General features: G+C 39.7%; 1 protein-coding gene across 4 annotated transcripts in view; it reads right to left on the bottom strand.

Annotated features, from left to right (window-relative positions):
• The window catches only part of itpr1b (inositol 1,4,5-trisphosphate receptor, type 1b), a 144,256-nt gene extending 128,634 nt beyond the window's left edge, over window positions 1–15,622 (bottom strand). For 3 of the 4 annotated variants that reach the window (XM_071203053.1, XM_071203055.1, XM_071203054.1), the window contains exon 1: window positions 1,302–1,352. In XM_071203053.1, coding sequence (XP_071059154.1) covers window positions 1,302–1,342 — 41 coding nt within the window. In that variant the 5' untranslated portion in view covers window positions 1,343–1,352. Of the gene's footprint in view, window positions 1–1,301; window positions 1,353–8,911; window positions 8,983–14,089; window positions 14,204–15,471 lie in introns of those variants that run through there. The other variant, XM_034082656.1, reaches the window with a different exon arrangement.
• Window positions 15,623–16,627: the final 1,005 nt, after the last annotated feature.

Here is a 16,627-nt window from a genome sequence, read left to right as displayed (position 1 = left end):
TACTTGAGCTTGATTCTGAAGAGCTCAATTCAGTCCAGTAACAAAGACGGTTATTAGGGCTGTGTTTCTGCTCTTTTCCACATTCATACACATTACCCGTTTCCTTTTAGAACATGTTTACAGGCTTCACATTATTTTTCTCGAACTATCACTGTATGTACCTGTATCTATGCTCTTTCTAAAACACTTTGTTTGGCGCCCGTCTCTTTAAGAGCCCCCCGAAGAAAATGCATACACCCCTTGTATTGGATTTTAGTGTTCTTATCTATTTTATATGAATAATTAATGGGCCCTGTGATACTCAAATGCAGCGAGTGGTTTTTCCTAAAGAGCAGATTCAAAAATGAATGTTTAATGTTATGCTTTCTGACCGTGGCGTCCACAGAAAACTGACAGGGTTGTCCTATTTCACGGTTTGTGGGTCGGCTGTTACTCCACTTACCCAAATGTATGTGCAAGAACAGTGAAAGAGCGATATGTCATAATAGATGCTCTTTAAAAGATAGTGAGGCATTCTGCAATCATACATTTCTCTCTTTAACTATTAAAGGTCTCACGTCATGGCCATTTCCACTGATCATAATTCCATTGTTGAGGTTTACTAGAATACATTTATACTGTGCAATTTTCCAAAATCACATTGGTTTCCCATACAGCATCTCTGTGTAGTATGTAGTGGCCGTCTGCGAGGCAGCGAGACACAGCCCGAACACACACACCCGCAGCCTGGCTGGGAGTGTGTGTGTGTGTGCTCACACGCCAACTCACAGCCTCGCCGTGTCCATTTGAGCATGTCCACTGAACCCAGAAGAAGACAATGGTAAAAGAGAAATGTCCAACGAGGCGTTCTGGGGCAGCACAGACAGGTCTTCTCTGTGTTAGAGTTGTACTCGCTACAGGGTGCACGTTGAGGGTTTGTGACTCTGCAGACCGTTCACATGCAGAAACCTTTCATAACACAAGGGGACGGGTGATAACCGGAAAAGCATGACATGGGCCCTTTAACTCATGTGGATCTACTGAATTGTGAACAAAATGTTAAACTGTTTTCCTTTGTTTTGCTGAAATCATTATTGATGAAAAACATTATTTTTTTTCCACAAGATGTGGGAGGAACAAAAGGGTTGTGTTTATTACATCCATAATACTACCCATATATTATTATTTTGTTTCACGTTTTCTCGTTGTGTATTCTGCACAGTGGGACCTTTCCTGAGACTCCCTCATTCAAGCTCATCTGGAATCCTGTGGCTGTAGTGTAAGGGGGTTTGTCACCCCATAAACAAACAAGCACCACTTACCCTAAAGTGCTGATAAATCCACTGGTGGAGCCCTCCGGCATAAAGGGAACAAACGTCCCAATATGGAGGAAACTGACAATTCTTGTCCGACATGTTTCCTCAGGTGTGACTGCATCCTGCAAAGATTGTGCACCAAAGGTCTTTAAAGCAGTCAGTACAGAAAGCGGTGCTCTATCAAACATCATTAGTCAATATGTCCCTCAAGTAGTCAATCAGGTCAACAACAGAAAATGAACCACTCAATCGGAATGAATTGTCATCTTTCATTTATGGTAGATACTAATCATTGATATGTTACAGGATGTACGCCTGAGGATTCACTTTGTAAGAAGATAATTAGCTGATTCAAAGTTATCTTTACAGCGGGGAATCCTTCATCGCTTCGAGGACACTGACTTTGCTTCTGATGGTATTTTCTGTCCCAGGACCATCTGAGTATTGCTAAGCCCATCCTCAGAGCACCACACTGTAAGACTACGAGTCACAATAGCAAGAAGAACATCAACTTTAACTCACAACAATTTACACAAGACATTAACAACTTAGCTGTGAATCTAATATATCTTTACGCTGGTTACTCTTTCAAATTAAAGTGTATACTCAAAGACATAAATACCATATATGAGTAAATGTAAACTGCTTAACTTTCAGCTTATTCAAGTTGGACATTTTAGTATGAAACACATGCACATAATTATTTGAAATGCAACACTGCAAAACACCGTGCTGCCAAGAAAACTACATTTGGGTTTCTCTGTACACCGGGGTATTTATTATTAGCGGTGTCGAACCAATAGCCCTACATGTACTCTACATCTTAAATGTAGGTCACCATCCTTTAGTTTGTGTCCAGGTTGACATACAACCAAGACCCCAACATCAAGAGGTAAATAATAATGTGTTCTCAATTAAAAATAAACAACCAATTTGAGCATAGTTTAAGCCTGCAATTTGGCATACAATTAGTTTGCAGCCCCGTTATATCAGAAAAAAGGGTAATTAAAAAGGAAGAAAGCCTAAAGTATGCAATGTTTTCCTAAATGCCTGATACTTTTTGTCCATAAGAAGCTGAAGGTCATATTTCCCCAGATTCAGATGTTCCACACGAACAACTGCACTACATAAAGTTTGTAGTAGAGCCCCTTGCCACACAATGTAATGACATTTAAACGTTTTGAGACAGTGTTTCCTGAGATGCCAAATGAGACACAAACATGTTTCTGCTAGCTAAAACTAAATGTCAAAACGCCTCATTTCTCATAGCTCGACCTGCAACATAAAAACAGCAACACATGAGCGCGTGGGCTCACTTCCTTGACAGGGATGCTCTCAGCTCAGTGACAAAATGAACAATGCCCGAGCTGGAAAACTACATAATGACTGTACCTGGCAGAAATGAAGACGTCAAAGATGGACGGAGAGAGAACCGTGAGAAGAAGTGGGTCAGCACAGGATAATTTCCACCGCGCTATCCTCGGTTAAGTCCATGGTTGTGAAAGTCCAGGTGAGAGCAGGCTGAGCGGCGTTATCTCTGCTGAATGCGTCCTCGGCAACAATCTGCTTCTTACCTCCTCCACATGTCACCCAGGAAACGCCCCTTTCGTTACTATTTATACTGCCGCCCAGCTCTCTGGGTAATGTAGTTCTTTAGGACATGTAAACTGCTGTAACACCTTTATATATACAGTCTATGTGTAACACACAGTACTGTAACTAATAATGCAACATAAAAAAGCATTGCTGATGGAAACAATCTTTTTTTTTTAAATCTGATTTATTTTATGAAATTATTTATTAGCATACACACTCACTAAACACATAAAGGACAAATTGATGCAAATAAAATGCATGGGTCATTTGCAAGTTACTGAGGTTATTTATTTATTTAGTTTATACTGCCGCACAGCTCTCTGGGTAATGTAGGTATTTAGGCATTTAAACTTCTGTCATTATGCAGTCCTGATAATGAATACCTAATTAATAAAAAGACATTGCTGATAGAAAACAACATCTGTTTTACGTTGGATAAGGATAAAGTTGGGGCTTTATTTAATTTAGTTTATTTCAATAAGGCTACTTTATTAATTCATAGGATGAGACAAAACAACAAAGGTTATCCTCCTAATTGCAAATATGGGGTATTTGCAAGTTGCTAGGCAATTTGATTTATAAAATGTGTTTTTATTGACCATGTAGGATGTACATATAGACATATATATTTAGAAATTGGAGCGAGCCATCATCCCGTGTTTAAACTATTACTTTTCCTATATGACCAATCATTAGCTTAAGCTGTAGCCTATTTTGTGTCTATTGATAATTATCAAATGTTTGCATGTTAACACTAAGATAGTGAAGTGACTACATGATATCAAATAATTGCGATAGAAAATAATAGACGCCTCTGTTAGACCATGAGCAGCATGTCCACTACTAAGTGCTAATCACATGCTGTGGGCCATGGAGAAAATGTCTCTGAATGACCTATCCTGTGTGACTAGGGGTTTTTATGTCTACATTATTTCATGTCCATGGTGTCAACAACAGAAGCTCAATCACACTGCCTCACAAAGAGGGGGTCATGCTGTGCATGTCGAAGTGTGAAAGGACACGAGATAAAGACTTCCGTTGTGTGTGCAGGCTCCTGTCAGAAACACTGATTCAGCCACTGGCAGTCAGACTTCCAGGATTGTGTGTTTATTGTTTCCTAGTTCCTTTTTTTTGTTTCTATGCAAACAGTATCTATCTGTTTTTTCTCACGGGTTTTTAATAATAATCCTTATATTTATTATAGCGCTTTATCAAAGACTCTCAAAGCGCTTTACAAATACACATTACACATACAGATCATACATGTCATGGTTAAGTCTGGAATGTAGGCTTTGGTAAAGCTCACTACTTTGAGTGATCTAATTTGTTTGCTCTTGACCCAATAAAATCACAGTGTGACATTTTCAGCGACTGGAATTGGAACAGACTCGTGAACTGGAACATTCAGAAGCTTTGTACAAAACTAAACTCTCAGCTAACTTGCAATATGAACAAAATAAATTCTAGGCACACTGTCCTCACAGTGTTATTCTTCCAAAACAAAGGGGCTTGCCTCCAATTTCTCCACAAAATTGTTGCATTTGAACATGTGCAAAAGCATACCTTGTTCCACTGATTGCACCATAAATCAGCCTCAGGAAGAGATAGAGCCCTTTCATCTCTTAAGTGGGCCGAGTGGATAAAACCAAACCCATCGGTGAGCTGTTAATCTGGTTTCTTGCAGATTCTGGAGGGACGATAAGAGTGGACTAAGTGGAGCCACACAAAGGCTATTACCATAAAAGTGCTTTCCTCTTTTGATACATTCCATATCGGCTTTCACCCGGCGCAGGGAGGGCTTTGAGATGTTAATGTCCGCAAATTGCTATGTTTTACAAAGAAGCAAACAAGTCTTCCACAATGTGAATCGTGTATTAATGTAGTGCATTCCTGGCAATGATGTAAGGCCCAGAGGTTGTAGATGCTGTGGGGGAAAAACACGTATTACCATTGTTAGAGTTTTTTACTATAATTGTTTTATTTGAATAAATTAAATATAGATAATGTATTAATGACACATGTATGATATATGCCTCTGCTATTTCAGCTTTTGTACAGTTAAAGTAAGAGATTCCCTATACACATTTTGAGTATAACTCATTTGTTAAAACACTGAGAAAAACCAAATGTTGTTTAAAGTTAAAGATAATTTTGAGTGATAATCATTTTATTTGTTTTTATTTTCTATCGATATCGAGATAGTATTGTTATCTGGAATTATTTTCGCCGCCATTACTTTTTTGTGAAAATCTGATATAGTGACAGTCCTAACATCCACATCGATACTTTTTTCAGTTGTTTGTTTATTTGTTTATCTGTTTATCAGCAGGAGTAAAGAAAACAATACTGATCCACAAGTCTGATATTTCCATTGAACTCAGTGAAAGTGTGTGTTAAGAGTTGGCCACATTTTGTTTGAGTGAATATGCGTTTCCTTCCAGTGTGCAGATATGGCCACTGGTTCCTTGTTGCTGCGAAAGTGGAATCGTGACAGGTCGACATCATGGACTCCCGCCAAGTCCTGCAAACGAGCGGCAGTTCTTCTTGCACTGAGAGGTATATTTTACTCCTATTGATAGTGTATAATCAGTAAAGCCAACGACATGTTTCATAGTCTTTTGATTAATGAATGAATATTATTTTAGTTATTAATTAGAAACGTCAAGAAGGAGAGAGCGCGCTTCAACAGGAGTGTCTGGATGGACGGACCCTACAAAAAGTCCAGTTGGCAAACTTTTTGTGCTGATGGAAAGTACTGTTTTAAAAGTGCCTTTTTATTGAGTCTATTTGTTTGTTTGTGGGTACAGAGCTGCGAGCTAATCTGTGCCGATCACGCTGTCAGGTCAGAGCCGGTCGTTAGACGTTAAGATGTAATGACAGGCTGCTGTCACGGACCTGATACTTAAACTCTGACTGGGACTACCATCAGAAACACTCCATGTGGTGCAAGCATCGTGCCTGACAACAAAACAGAGTCTTGATCAATGAGGCAAATTAAATGTAAAAAACGTGTGCCCTCTGGTTGGGAAATTCTTCAACCCAAGTCATACAATGAAAATGTCTATCTTTATCGAAAAGCTAGAAGTGCCCAGTAAATTTATAATGAATGTTTGGGCAATTGCACCACATGACAGGATAGAGGTGACCATTTAGGAGGGATTCCCGGTAGTTTTTACTTTTATGTATGCACCACAACACCAAGTCAAATTCCTCGTACGTGTTAACCGACCTGGTAATAAACCCGTTTCTGTTTCTGATGCAGTACTGTCGCTTTGTTTTTACAAACTTATTCAACCATTTGAAATAGAATATATCCATTTTAGTCTCCGTGAGGTTTTGATATAGGAAAGGAGAGATTTTATATAGGCTAAATCCAACAAATACTATGTCAGGGAGCATTCTGTCTGTGAAAGATGTCTCTATTTGCCCTTTTTTCAAGCTAAATAACCACTAGCTTTTAGTAGTTTCTGCATTTTTTTAACGAATACGTTTCTTCAAAATGAGAAAAATATATACTGATACTTAAAGGTGGGTTATGTAATTGTGGAGAACCAGCTCGAGTGCGCTAGAATTTGAAAGTACACAACCGAAAAAAATCTGCCACTTCCTTCAGACTTCCTTATACGGTACGTCCACACCGCAGCTTTAGACGAATCTTCCACCACTTCTCTGCCCATTGACTTTGAATGGGGATGACGTCACTTTGCCTCGCTTTTCGCCGAACTGCATTGTGGGGGAGCGAAGCGAAGATTTCCAGGATTTAAAAGTTGAGCAATGTTCAACTTTTGAAGCTGAGCTGGAAATGACCAATGAGGGCACGAGATAAGTTTGTGCACAGATGGAAGGCTGACAGGCAGGTAGGCCATCCAGTTACTTTAGCCGGGCCGGCTCAGGTGATTGGTCGTGCTTTTTACAGCACTACGGCTTCCACTGATGACATTTATTAATGTATTTATTGTCAAAGCATTTCATGTATTCATTGCTATCGGGATGTTAAGAGCATTCCATGGAATATAACAACAAGTGTTTCTGAAGTGAATGACATACCCCACCTTTACATTTATCTCAGTTTTTTCATGTACTATTATTCAAAGCTAGACAGGTCCAAATAATCTGAAAAAGCAAAATGATATACAACCAAGTTAGTTTCACAGTCAGTGAGTCTGTGTGTGCATGCTCCTGTTCCTTGTGGCCATCAATCTAGAGTACCAATTATGACAATGACAGGGACATGAAAAATAAGGTCCTTCATTGTTTCCGACAGAAAATTAAAGGTCAATTTAATATTTCACCAATTTGGAAAGTGCACTGTTCCAAGTAAATGGAAATTGGCAGTTGTGTTATTTCACTCCTGACTAATTCACTTAAAACTTATTTTGGAAACCTGCCAACACATATATGGAAATGTGTTGTGGCAGCCAATGATGTCAGGCTATTAGTGGCTACTATATTAGCTGCACCTGTTGTCAGCAGGCCGGATAATCATATACTTATTTTACGACAGGGTCAGACTTTTCCATAAAACTGCACAATGTATCCTTCCTGTCTTATGTCAGACAGCTGTTGGTCGTGTGACTGCGTGCCAAATGTTCTGTTAAGACAGATATCTGAAAGCAACAGAGGTCATTGGCATTTAAGCGAACAAATGATCATGTCTGCAGTCAAGCTCTATTTCAAATGCAGGCCTCAAACTAGATAATATGCAAATATAACTAAGCATCTCAAAACGGTTTCAGGAAACAATATACAGCGATGCACCTTTCAGTGGAATGCGAGAGTAAAATGAATGTGTGGTTGATAATCGTCTAAGAGCATTTTTTTTTTATCTGGTGAACAAAAACCGCCTTTAATAATTCAAGCAGATCTGAAAAATAAATGGGCCCTTACCCAGCAGAGCCAAAAATACAACAGCAAAATAAATCAATCTGAACCAAACAACCCTTACGAAATGCAATCATCAACAACATGAGGAACAACAAATCAAAAAGACGCCCAACTGAAATGGACACAGCCGTTACTATGGACTGTTCTTGCCTTAAAGGGCCTTGAATACTCGTGCAGGTTCACAAATGTATGTTGTGCCTCTACTGTGACATGTTTAAAAAAAAAGGTATTTATTCTCCTCATACTTCCTGTATTCAAGGGCACCTCTTTTCACCCTCTGTCTAAAACCAGAGCCCAGTCTGCTCAGATTGCTTAGCTGGCACTTAATGAGTTGATATGTTTGTAGAAGAATTCAGGTGTATGGAGAATGAAGAAAACAAGAAACCAAACCGGCAGCTTGTTGTTTTGAATGCGACAACAATAAACAAAGGTATGCGGAGAGGTTTCGAACAAGTACAAGTGTTGATAGATCTTTTCCGGGAATCGGTTGAGCGGCAGTTCAAACCCAGATTAACAACAACGAGAAATGTGAGGTCTGTTGTTAAAGGAGTTCTTGGAGGCGTGCACAACCAATGTAGGAGCAGCCGTCAGGCCAGCTAGTATGCTCCGATGTTAGCTTGGAGATACTGACCTTTGACAGATCATAACAGCATCGGCACTATCATTGTTTTGGAATCAGATACTCCAGAGCTGCTTTTATAACTCCTAAACTTCACCTGACCTGTCTGGTAACACATACATATGGAGGTTAAAGGAGACATTATGCTCCATTTTAGTTCATGTATGTTGTGCCTCTACTGTGACATGTTTACATACTTTAATGTTTAAAAAAGGTCATTATTGTTTCCTCTTTTCACCCTCTGTCTGAAACCAGAGCCCAGTATGCTCCGATTGGTTAGCTGGCCAGCTCTATTGTGATTTGCTAACCGCCACCAATAGAAGGGTTAGAGCTGCATGTTGATGTCACTATGTTACAGAAGTAAACAAACGAGTCCAATCGCAACATTAACTTTGACCTAATCTTCTGAAAAAAGAAGAATAAGCACAGATCCAGTTGAGAAACCCTCAACTTTCTGAAAATCCTGACATTTACTTTAGATATCAAGATCAATAACCGAGTTGATTTGAGGCCTTACCTCTGAATTTCTTGGGTGGGTTGTTGAGGTCTCCAGTGTCGGGTTGCACCACACAGCGGTCATCCACAAGCCTGGGGACACAGCCATCATTAGGATGAGTCAAGCACTCAAAACAAATGCTATTACAAATGTAACAATACACCCGCTAAAAGCAAGATAAAACCATTATAATCCTTGTGCTAATTATGCTATGAGGTTAATAACTTAGAAGTACCCTTACAATCTAATGCCGTCTATTTTTCTTCTAAGAAATTGAAAAGGAAGTATAAAGTTTCTAATCTGATATACTCAAGCAATTTTGACCACTGCAAACATATCCAATGACAGAAAGATAAACAGATGGAAAACAGCACAATTACTAAGTATGTGTACAGCATTTTAACACGGGACAGGTCCAGCGTCTTAATGTTGTTCCAGCTTTCTGGGACTAATGGATCGAAGCGTTCTTAACAGTATTACTAACACCTGTTTTTTACGGCTATGTCCAGTCATAGCACGATTCACACTTATTTTATCACGTTGGAGACACAGGCCAAGTCTCATCTAATATTTAAGACTTGGCAGCAACTCTCCAAGACAGGAGTTCAGTGTGATAAATGTAACCTTGTAAATATCTGCAACATCACTGAATAGTGCCAACACCTCATGGAAGGAGGATTTCTGAATTTCATGACACACGTGAACAGGTTTCTTGTAAGTTCTGCTTATAAACCTAATATAGTGTGTATTATGAAAGGATTTACGTCATGGGAGAAAACTCCCAAACAAGGAGTGAGGGGTGCAAAATAAAGATTCTGAACTTGGTCACAAGCAGATTGGAAAATCATTGTTTTTTATGAGTACCTTCCCCATCGACTGCCTCACCTTGTATCTACAAATATAATAATATGTAGGTAAAAGACATGTCTTTTTGGAATATCTCAATCACACGAGGCATTTGAGGGGAAAACCGATCAGAGTAATATCAGATAGTAGAGCAGCAAAGAAAACACATATCAGTAGGATGCGTTGGCCAGTCAGTAACGTCTTTTTATAGCTCATGCAGTAAACTCTGCACTGCAGAAGCTCTGATGCTGAAGGACGAAAACACATCGGTGAGAGAACTCCTCTGAAAGGGAGGAAGAGTCGTAGCCTTGATCGCATCGAGGCACTGATGGGCCAAGGGCCAAAAGGGAGAGGAGCCTCAGTGGACATCTGTGTCCAAAGTCAAGGAGAAAGCTCCTCTTGCATTCTGGGATACAACAACATGGCCGTATATAGAGTGGATTAGTCCACGAGGTAATACACAGAAGTATCTCTTTAAATATATGGAATTATCGATTATCATTTGTATTCCGACATGGCCCCTTTCCCAGCCTCAATGATCCTTCTTCGGTCATTCTGCCACCAACACCTCATTTGAATGTGTATTCAATTATTTATTTTTTAATACAACTGATATTTGTATGGACTCAAGCCAGTGGAAGAACAAACCCCTCTGCACTTTTATTAAGACTGCACTTTGTCAATTAAAATGCACTTTCCCATGTTGTACTGTGTATGGCGAGTAGGGCTGCACGATATTGGAAAAAACTGACATTGCGATATTCTCTTCCCCCGCGATATGAAAAAATACAGGAATTGAAGAAAATACAGTTTTTTTTTGTCCGCAAACCATCCTTTCTTGAACTTTGATGCTATACAATTGGTATTTTTTTAACGATATTTAACCGGATGAAGGATTTTAGTCACGGACTTCTGGATCTTAAGTTATCAGAGCAACAAGCTGAGCTCGCTCGGTTATCCTGCTGTGATCTGATCAAGAATAGTTGTGATCGGTGGCCTGCATGTCACTCACTCAAGAACCCCTGACATGAGAGCGCGAGTTTTCCTTTTGTAGCAAGCAGCAAAATAATTGTAACATGACGTGTTTGAGTTCATTTGCTTAATATCACACGTCCTAAAAAATTAAGTCCTGCATGCGCATAACGCGATTATCGTCACGACACGAAATACCGTGCAGCACTAATGGTGAGTGTTATTTTATTTACACTTTTATGTGTCAATTTAATGGACAATAAATAATTCTGTATCTGAATCTATTTAGGTGCCGCTTTTATCCAGAGTGACTAATGTAGACTTCAATATGGTAGACATGTCTCCGGGAGCAAATTGGGGTTATGTATTTTTTCCAAGGACACCTCGACGTGTTGTCAGAAGGGGGAGGGGTCGATCTGCTGATTGGTAGACGCCTATCTATGGCCCTGCGCAATAGTTGCCCGATTAGTTACAACAACAAAAAATGTTGAATTGCCACAACATAATGTTTTCTTCTGCCTCTCAAATATGGAGATTCTTATTTTCTCGTAATATAATTATATTAAGGTGAATTTAAGAGAGGGTTAAAAAAGACATCCCCATTGGACTTTCTGGAACCGAGCTGGACATTTTTTTACTATCCCCTACACTTATTAACCAATTGATCTAAAAATTAAATCGATGCTGAAAATCTGTATCTTAAGACATATCGCTTTTCAAAATCATTCATCTCCTCTGCACTCAAACTTTATTTATTTACTGTGATGCTATAAACTATTTATCGTGTAAATTGGAACGATCCACATCCAGGCTCCCGGGTGTTTCTGTGTGCTTCCTTCCTGTATGTTCCTGCCTGTGTACGCGACATAAGCCGCTCATAACCAAGTGCCCCTTGCAGGATTAATACAGTTTGATTGATTGATCCTATCATCAACACACATGGTGCTATCCTCAGCTAACCAGCGGCGGTGCAGGTGGCAGCAGCCGTCTCCCAGGGGACACATCCAGTGTGCCGACAGCTAATGAAACACCTACAGTATACACAACGGGGCTATTTATAGATCCGTCCTCTACGCTTCTCTCGTTCACAGTGAGTGCTCACAGCTGAGGTGGGTGGGGGGGGATTGATTACGAGACAAAACAACACTAGATCGGAAATCTGACAAATGAGCTCTGTCATGGTGGCAGTCGTCAAAGCTGTCGTTGCCATGGTGGGTGACGCAATCAGTAAGCTGGATGGATCATGAGAGAGGAAGAGGAAGAGGAGGGCTGCACGGTGTGAAGGGTGGCAAATAGAAAAGTGACATGGCAGGAGGAGGAAGATTTCAGCACTTGGGGGGCGGATAGGATAACATGAAGGCTGCGCCCTTCTTCACCTTGTAGGAAGGAAACCAAACAAATAGCAAAGAGAAAGCTTGATGCAACAAAATGAAATCTGAAAAATGGAGGCTGACATGTCGGATTTATCTTTAATTTGATTTCTGGAGTGACTTTCTAATTGTATGCCAAGATAAGCCCAATTTGCACATAATGGGGCTTGAAGGAAGACGTCAAGTATAGTAAATGGGGCCCAGCATGAAGCAGAAGGAGACTGGTTAATTCGAGACCAGAAGCTGAGCACAGAATGTCAGGGAAATAAAAGCAGTGCGGGGTGAACAGCGGGATCCATCACCTCTCAAGTAACCTTATACTTAACATATTTACATTTCTCGATGCCATCACTCTGTATTCGGCTCAATATTCAAAAATATGACACAGTTTAAGCGACATTTGAATACAGTCAAGCTACGCGTTGATTAGCTGATCACAACGACACAATTGTACATGTATGGGGTAGTCACTGACTTTAAGGTTGAAGAGACAAGCCTCATCTGTTTCTGCTTTAAACGTTTCTTTTTCTATAGCATTTTCAGATACAAAACACCCAGCCCTTCCAACGTGGGACTACCAGGCGTCGCTATTTTTACAAAACATGTGGAGCTGCCAAATATGATTATAATTTATAAGAAACTGGGCTAAAAAAAGCTGCAATAATCTTAGAGCAGAGCAAGTAGTCTTGGCCTATTACTGTGGGGAAATAAATACTTGAGCTTGATTCTGAAGAGCTCAATTCAGTCCAGTAACAAAGACGGTTATTAGGGCTGTGTTTCTGCTCTTTTCCACATTCATACACATTACCCGTTTCCTTTTAGAACATGTTTACAGGCTTCACATTATTTTTCTCGAACTATCACTGTATGTACCTGTATCTATGCTCTTTCTAAAACACTTTGTTTTGGCGCCCGTCTCTTTAAGAGCCCCCCGAAGAAAATGCATACACCCCTTTGTATTGGATTTTAGTGTTCTTATCTATTTTATATGAATAATTAATGGCCCTGTGATACTCAAATGCAGCGAGTGGTTTTTCCTAAAGAGCAGATTCAAAAATGAATGTTTAATGTTATGCTTTCTGACCGTGGCAGTCCACAGAAAACTGACAGGGTTGTCCTATTTCACGGTTTGTGGGTCGGCTGTTACTCCACTTACCCAAATGTATGTGCAAGAACAGTGAAAGAGCGATATGTCATAATAGATGCTCTTTAAAAGATAGTGAGGCATTCTGCAATCATACATTTCTCTCTTTAACTATTAAAGGTCTCACGTCATGGCCATTTCCACTGATCATAATTCCATTGTTGAGGTTTACTAGAATACATTTATACTGTGCAATTTTCCAAAATCACATTGGTTTCCCATACAGCATCTCTGTGTAGTATGTAGTGGCCGTCTGCGAGGCAGCGAGACACAGCCCGAACACACACACCCGCAGCCTGGCTGGGAGTGTGTGTGTGTGTGCTCACACGCCAACTCACAGCCTCGCCGTGTCCATTTGAGCATGTCACTGAACCCAGGAAGAAGACAATGGTAAAAGAGAAATGTCCAACGAGGCGTTCTGGGGCAGCACAGACAGGTCTTCTCTGTGTTAGAGTTGTACTCGCTACAGGGTGCACGTTGAGGGTTTGTGACTCTGCAGACCGTTCACATGCAGAAACCTTCATAACACAAGGGGACGGGTGATAACCGGAAAAGCATGACATGGGCCCTTTAACTCATGTGGATCTACTGAATTGTGAACAAAATGTTAAACTGTTTTCCTTTGTTTTGCTGAAATCATTATTGATGAAAACATTATTTTTTTTCCACAAGATGTGGAGGAACAAAAGGGTTGTGTTTATTTACATCCATAATACTACCCATAATATATTATTTTGTTTCAGTTTTCTCGTTGTGTATTCTGCACAGTGGGACCTTTCCTGAGACTCCCTCATTCAAGCTCATCTGGAATCCTGTGGCTGTAGTGTAAGGGGGTTTGTCACCCCATAAACAAACAAGCACACTTACCCTAAAGTGCTGATAAATCCACTGGTGGAGCCCTCGGCATAAAGGGAACAAACGTCCCCAATATGGAGGAAACTGGACATCTTGTCCGACATGTTTCCTCAGGTGTGACTGCACCTGCAAAAGATGTGCACCAAAGGTCTTTAAAGCAGTCAGTACAGAAAGCGGTGCTCTATCAAACATCATTATTCAATATGTCTCTCAGCTAGTCAATCAGGTCAACAACAGAAAATGAACCACTCAATCGGAATGAATTGTCCATCTTTCATTTATGTAGATACTAATCATTGATATGTTACAGGATGACGCCTGAGGATTCACTTTGTAAGAAGATAATTAGCTGATTCAAAGTTATCTTTACAGCGGGGAATCCTTCATCGCTTCGAGGACACTGACTTTGCTTCTGATGGTATTTTCTGTCCAGACCATCTGAGTATTGCTAAGCCCATCCTCAGAGCACCACACTGTAAGACTACGAGTCACAATAGCAAGAAGAACATCAACTTTAACTCACAACAATTTACACAAGACATTAACAACTTAGCTGTGAATCTAATATATCTTTACACTGGTTACTCTTTCAAATTAAAGTGTATACTCAAAGACATAAATACCATATATGAGTAAATGTAAACTGCTTAACTTTCAGCTTATTCAAGTTGGACATTTTAGTATGAAACACATGCACATAATTATTTGAAATGCAACACTGCAAAACACCGTGCTGCCAAGAAAACTACATTTGGGTTTCTCTGTACACCGGGGTATTTATTATTAGCGGTGTCGAACCAATAGCCCTACATGTACTCTACATCTTAAATGTAGGTCACCATCCTTTAGTTTGTGTCCAGGTTGACATACAACCAAGACCCCAACATCAAGAGGTAAATAATAATGTGTTCTCAATTAAAAATAAACAACCCAATTTGAGCATAGTTTAAGCCTGCAATTTGGCATACAATTAGTTTGCAGCCCCGTTATATCAGAAAAAAGGGTAATTAAAAAGGAAGAAAGCCTAAAGTATGCAATGTTTTCCTAAATGCCTGATACTTTTTGTCCATAAGAAGCTGAAGGTCATATTTCCCCAGATTCAGATGTTCCACACGAACAACTGCACTACATAAAGTTTGTAGTAGAGCCCCTTGCCACACAATGTAATGACATTTAAACGTTTTGAGACAGTGTTTCCTGAGATGCCAAATGAGACACAAACATGTTTCTGCTAGCTAAAACTAAATGTCAAAACGCCTCATTTCTCATAGCTCGACCTGCAACATAAAAACAGCAACACATGAGCGCGTGGGCTCACTTCCTTGACAGGGATGCTCTCAGCTCAGTGACAAAATGAACAATGCCCGAGCTGGAAAACTACATAATGACTGTACCTGGCAGAAATGAAGACGTCAAAGATGGACGGAGAGAGAACCGTGAGAAGAAGTGGGTCAGCACAGGATAATTTCCACCGCGCTATCCTCGGTTAAGTCCATGGTTGTGAAAGTCCAGGTGAGAGCAGGCTGAGCGGCGTTATCTCTGCTGAATGCGTCCTCGGCAACAATCTGCTTCTTACCTCCTCCACATGTCACCCAGGAAACGCCCCTTTCGTTACTATTTATACTGCCGCCCAGCTCTCTGGGTAATGTAGTTCTTTAGGACATGTAAACTGCTGTAACACCTTTATATATACAGTCTATGTGTAACACACAGTACTGTAACTAATAATGCAACATAAAAAAGCATTGCTGATGGAAACAATCTTTTTTTTTTAAATCTGATTTATTTTATGAAATTATTTATTAGCATACACACTCACTAAACACATAAAGGACAAATTGATGCAAATAAAATGCATGGGTCATTTGCAAGTTACTGAGGTTATTTATTTATTTAGTTTATACTGCCGCACAGCTCTCTGGGTAATGTAGGTATTTAGGCATTTAAACTTCTGTCATTATGCAGTCCTGATAATGAATACCTAATTAATAAAAAGACATTGCTGATAGAAAACAACATCTGTTTTACGTTGGATAAGGATAAAGTTGGGGCTTTATTTAATTTAGTTTATTTCAATAAGGCTACTTTATTAATTCATAGGATGAGACAAAACAACAAAGGTTATCCTCCTAATTGCAAATATGGGGTATTTGCAAGTTGCTAGGCAATTTGATTTATAAAATGTGTTTTTATTGACCATGTAGGATGTACATATAGACATATATATTTAGAAATTGGAGCGAGCCATCATCCCGTGTTTAAACTATTACTTTTCCTATATGACCAATCATTAGCTTAAGCTGTAGCCTATTTTGTGTCTATTGATAATTATCAAATGTTTGCATGTTAACACTAAGATAGTGAAGTGACTACATGATATCAAATAATTGCGATAGAAAATAATAGACGCCTCTGTTAGACCATGAGCAGCATGTCCACTACTAAGTGCTAATCACATGCTGTGGGCCATGGAGAAAATGTCTCTGAATGACCTATCCTGTGTGACTAGGGGTTTTTATGTCTACATTATTTCATGTCCATGGTGTCAAC

Source organism: Pseudochaenichthys georgianus, chromosome 5 (genome assembly GCF_902827115.2).
Source record: "Pseudochaenichthys georgianus chromosome 5, fPseGeo1.2, whole genome shotgun sequence".
Lineage (NCBI taxonomy): Eukaryota > Metazoa > Chordata > Actinopteri > Perciformes > Channichthyidae > Pseudochaenichthys > Pseudochaenichthys georgianus.
This window is presented reverse-complemented; position numbering and strand designations above follow the sequence as displayed.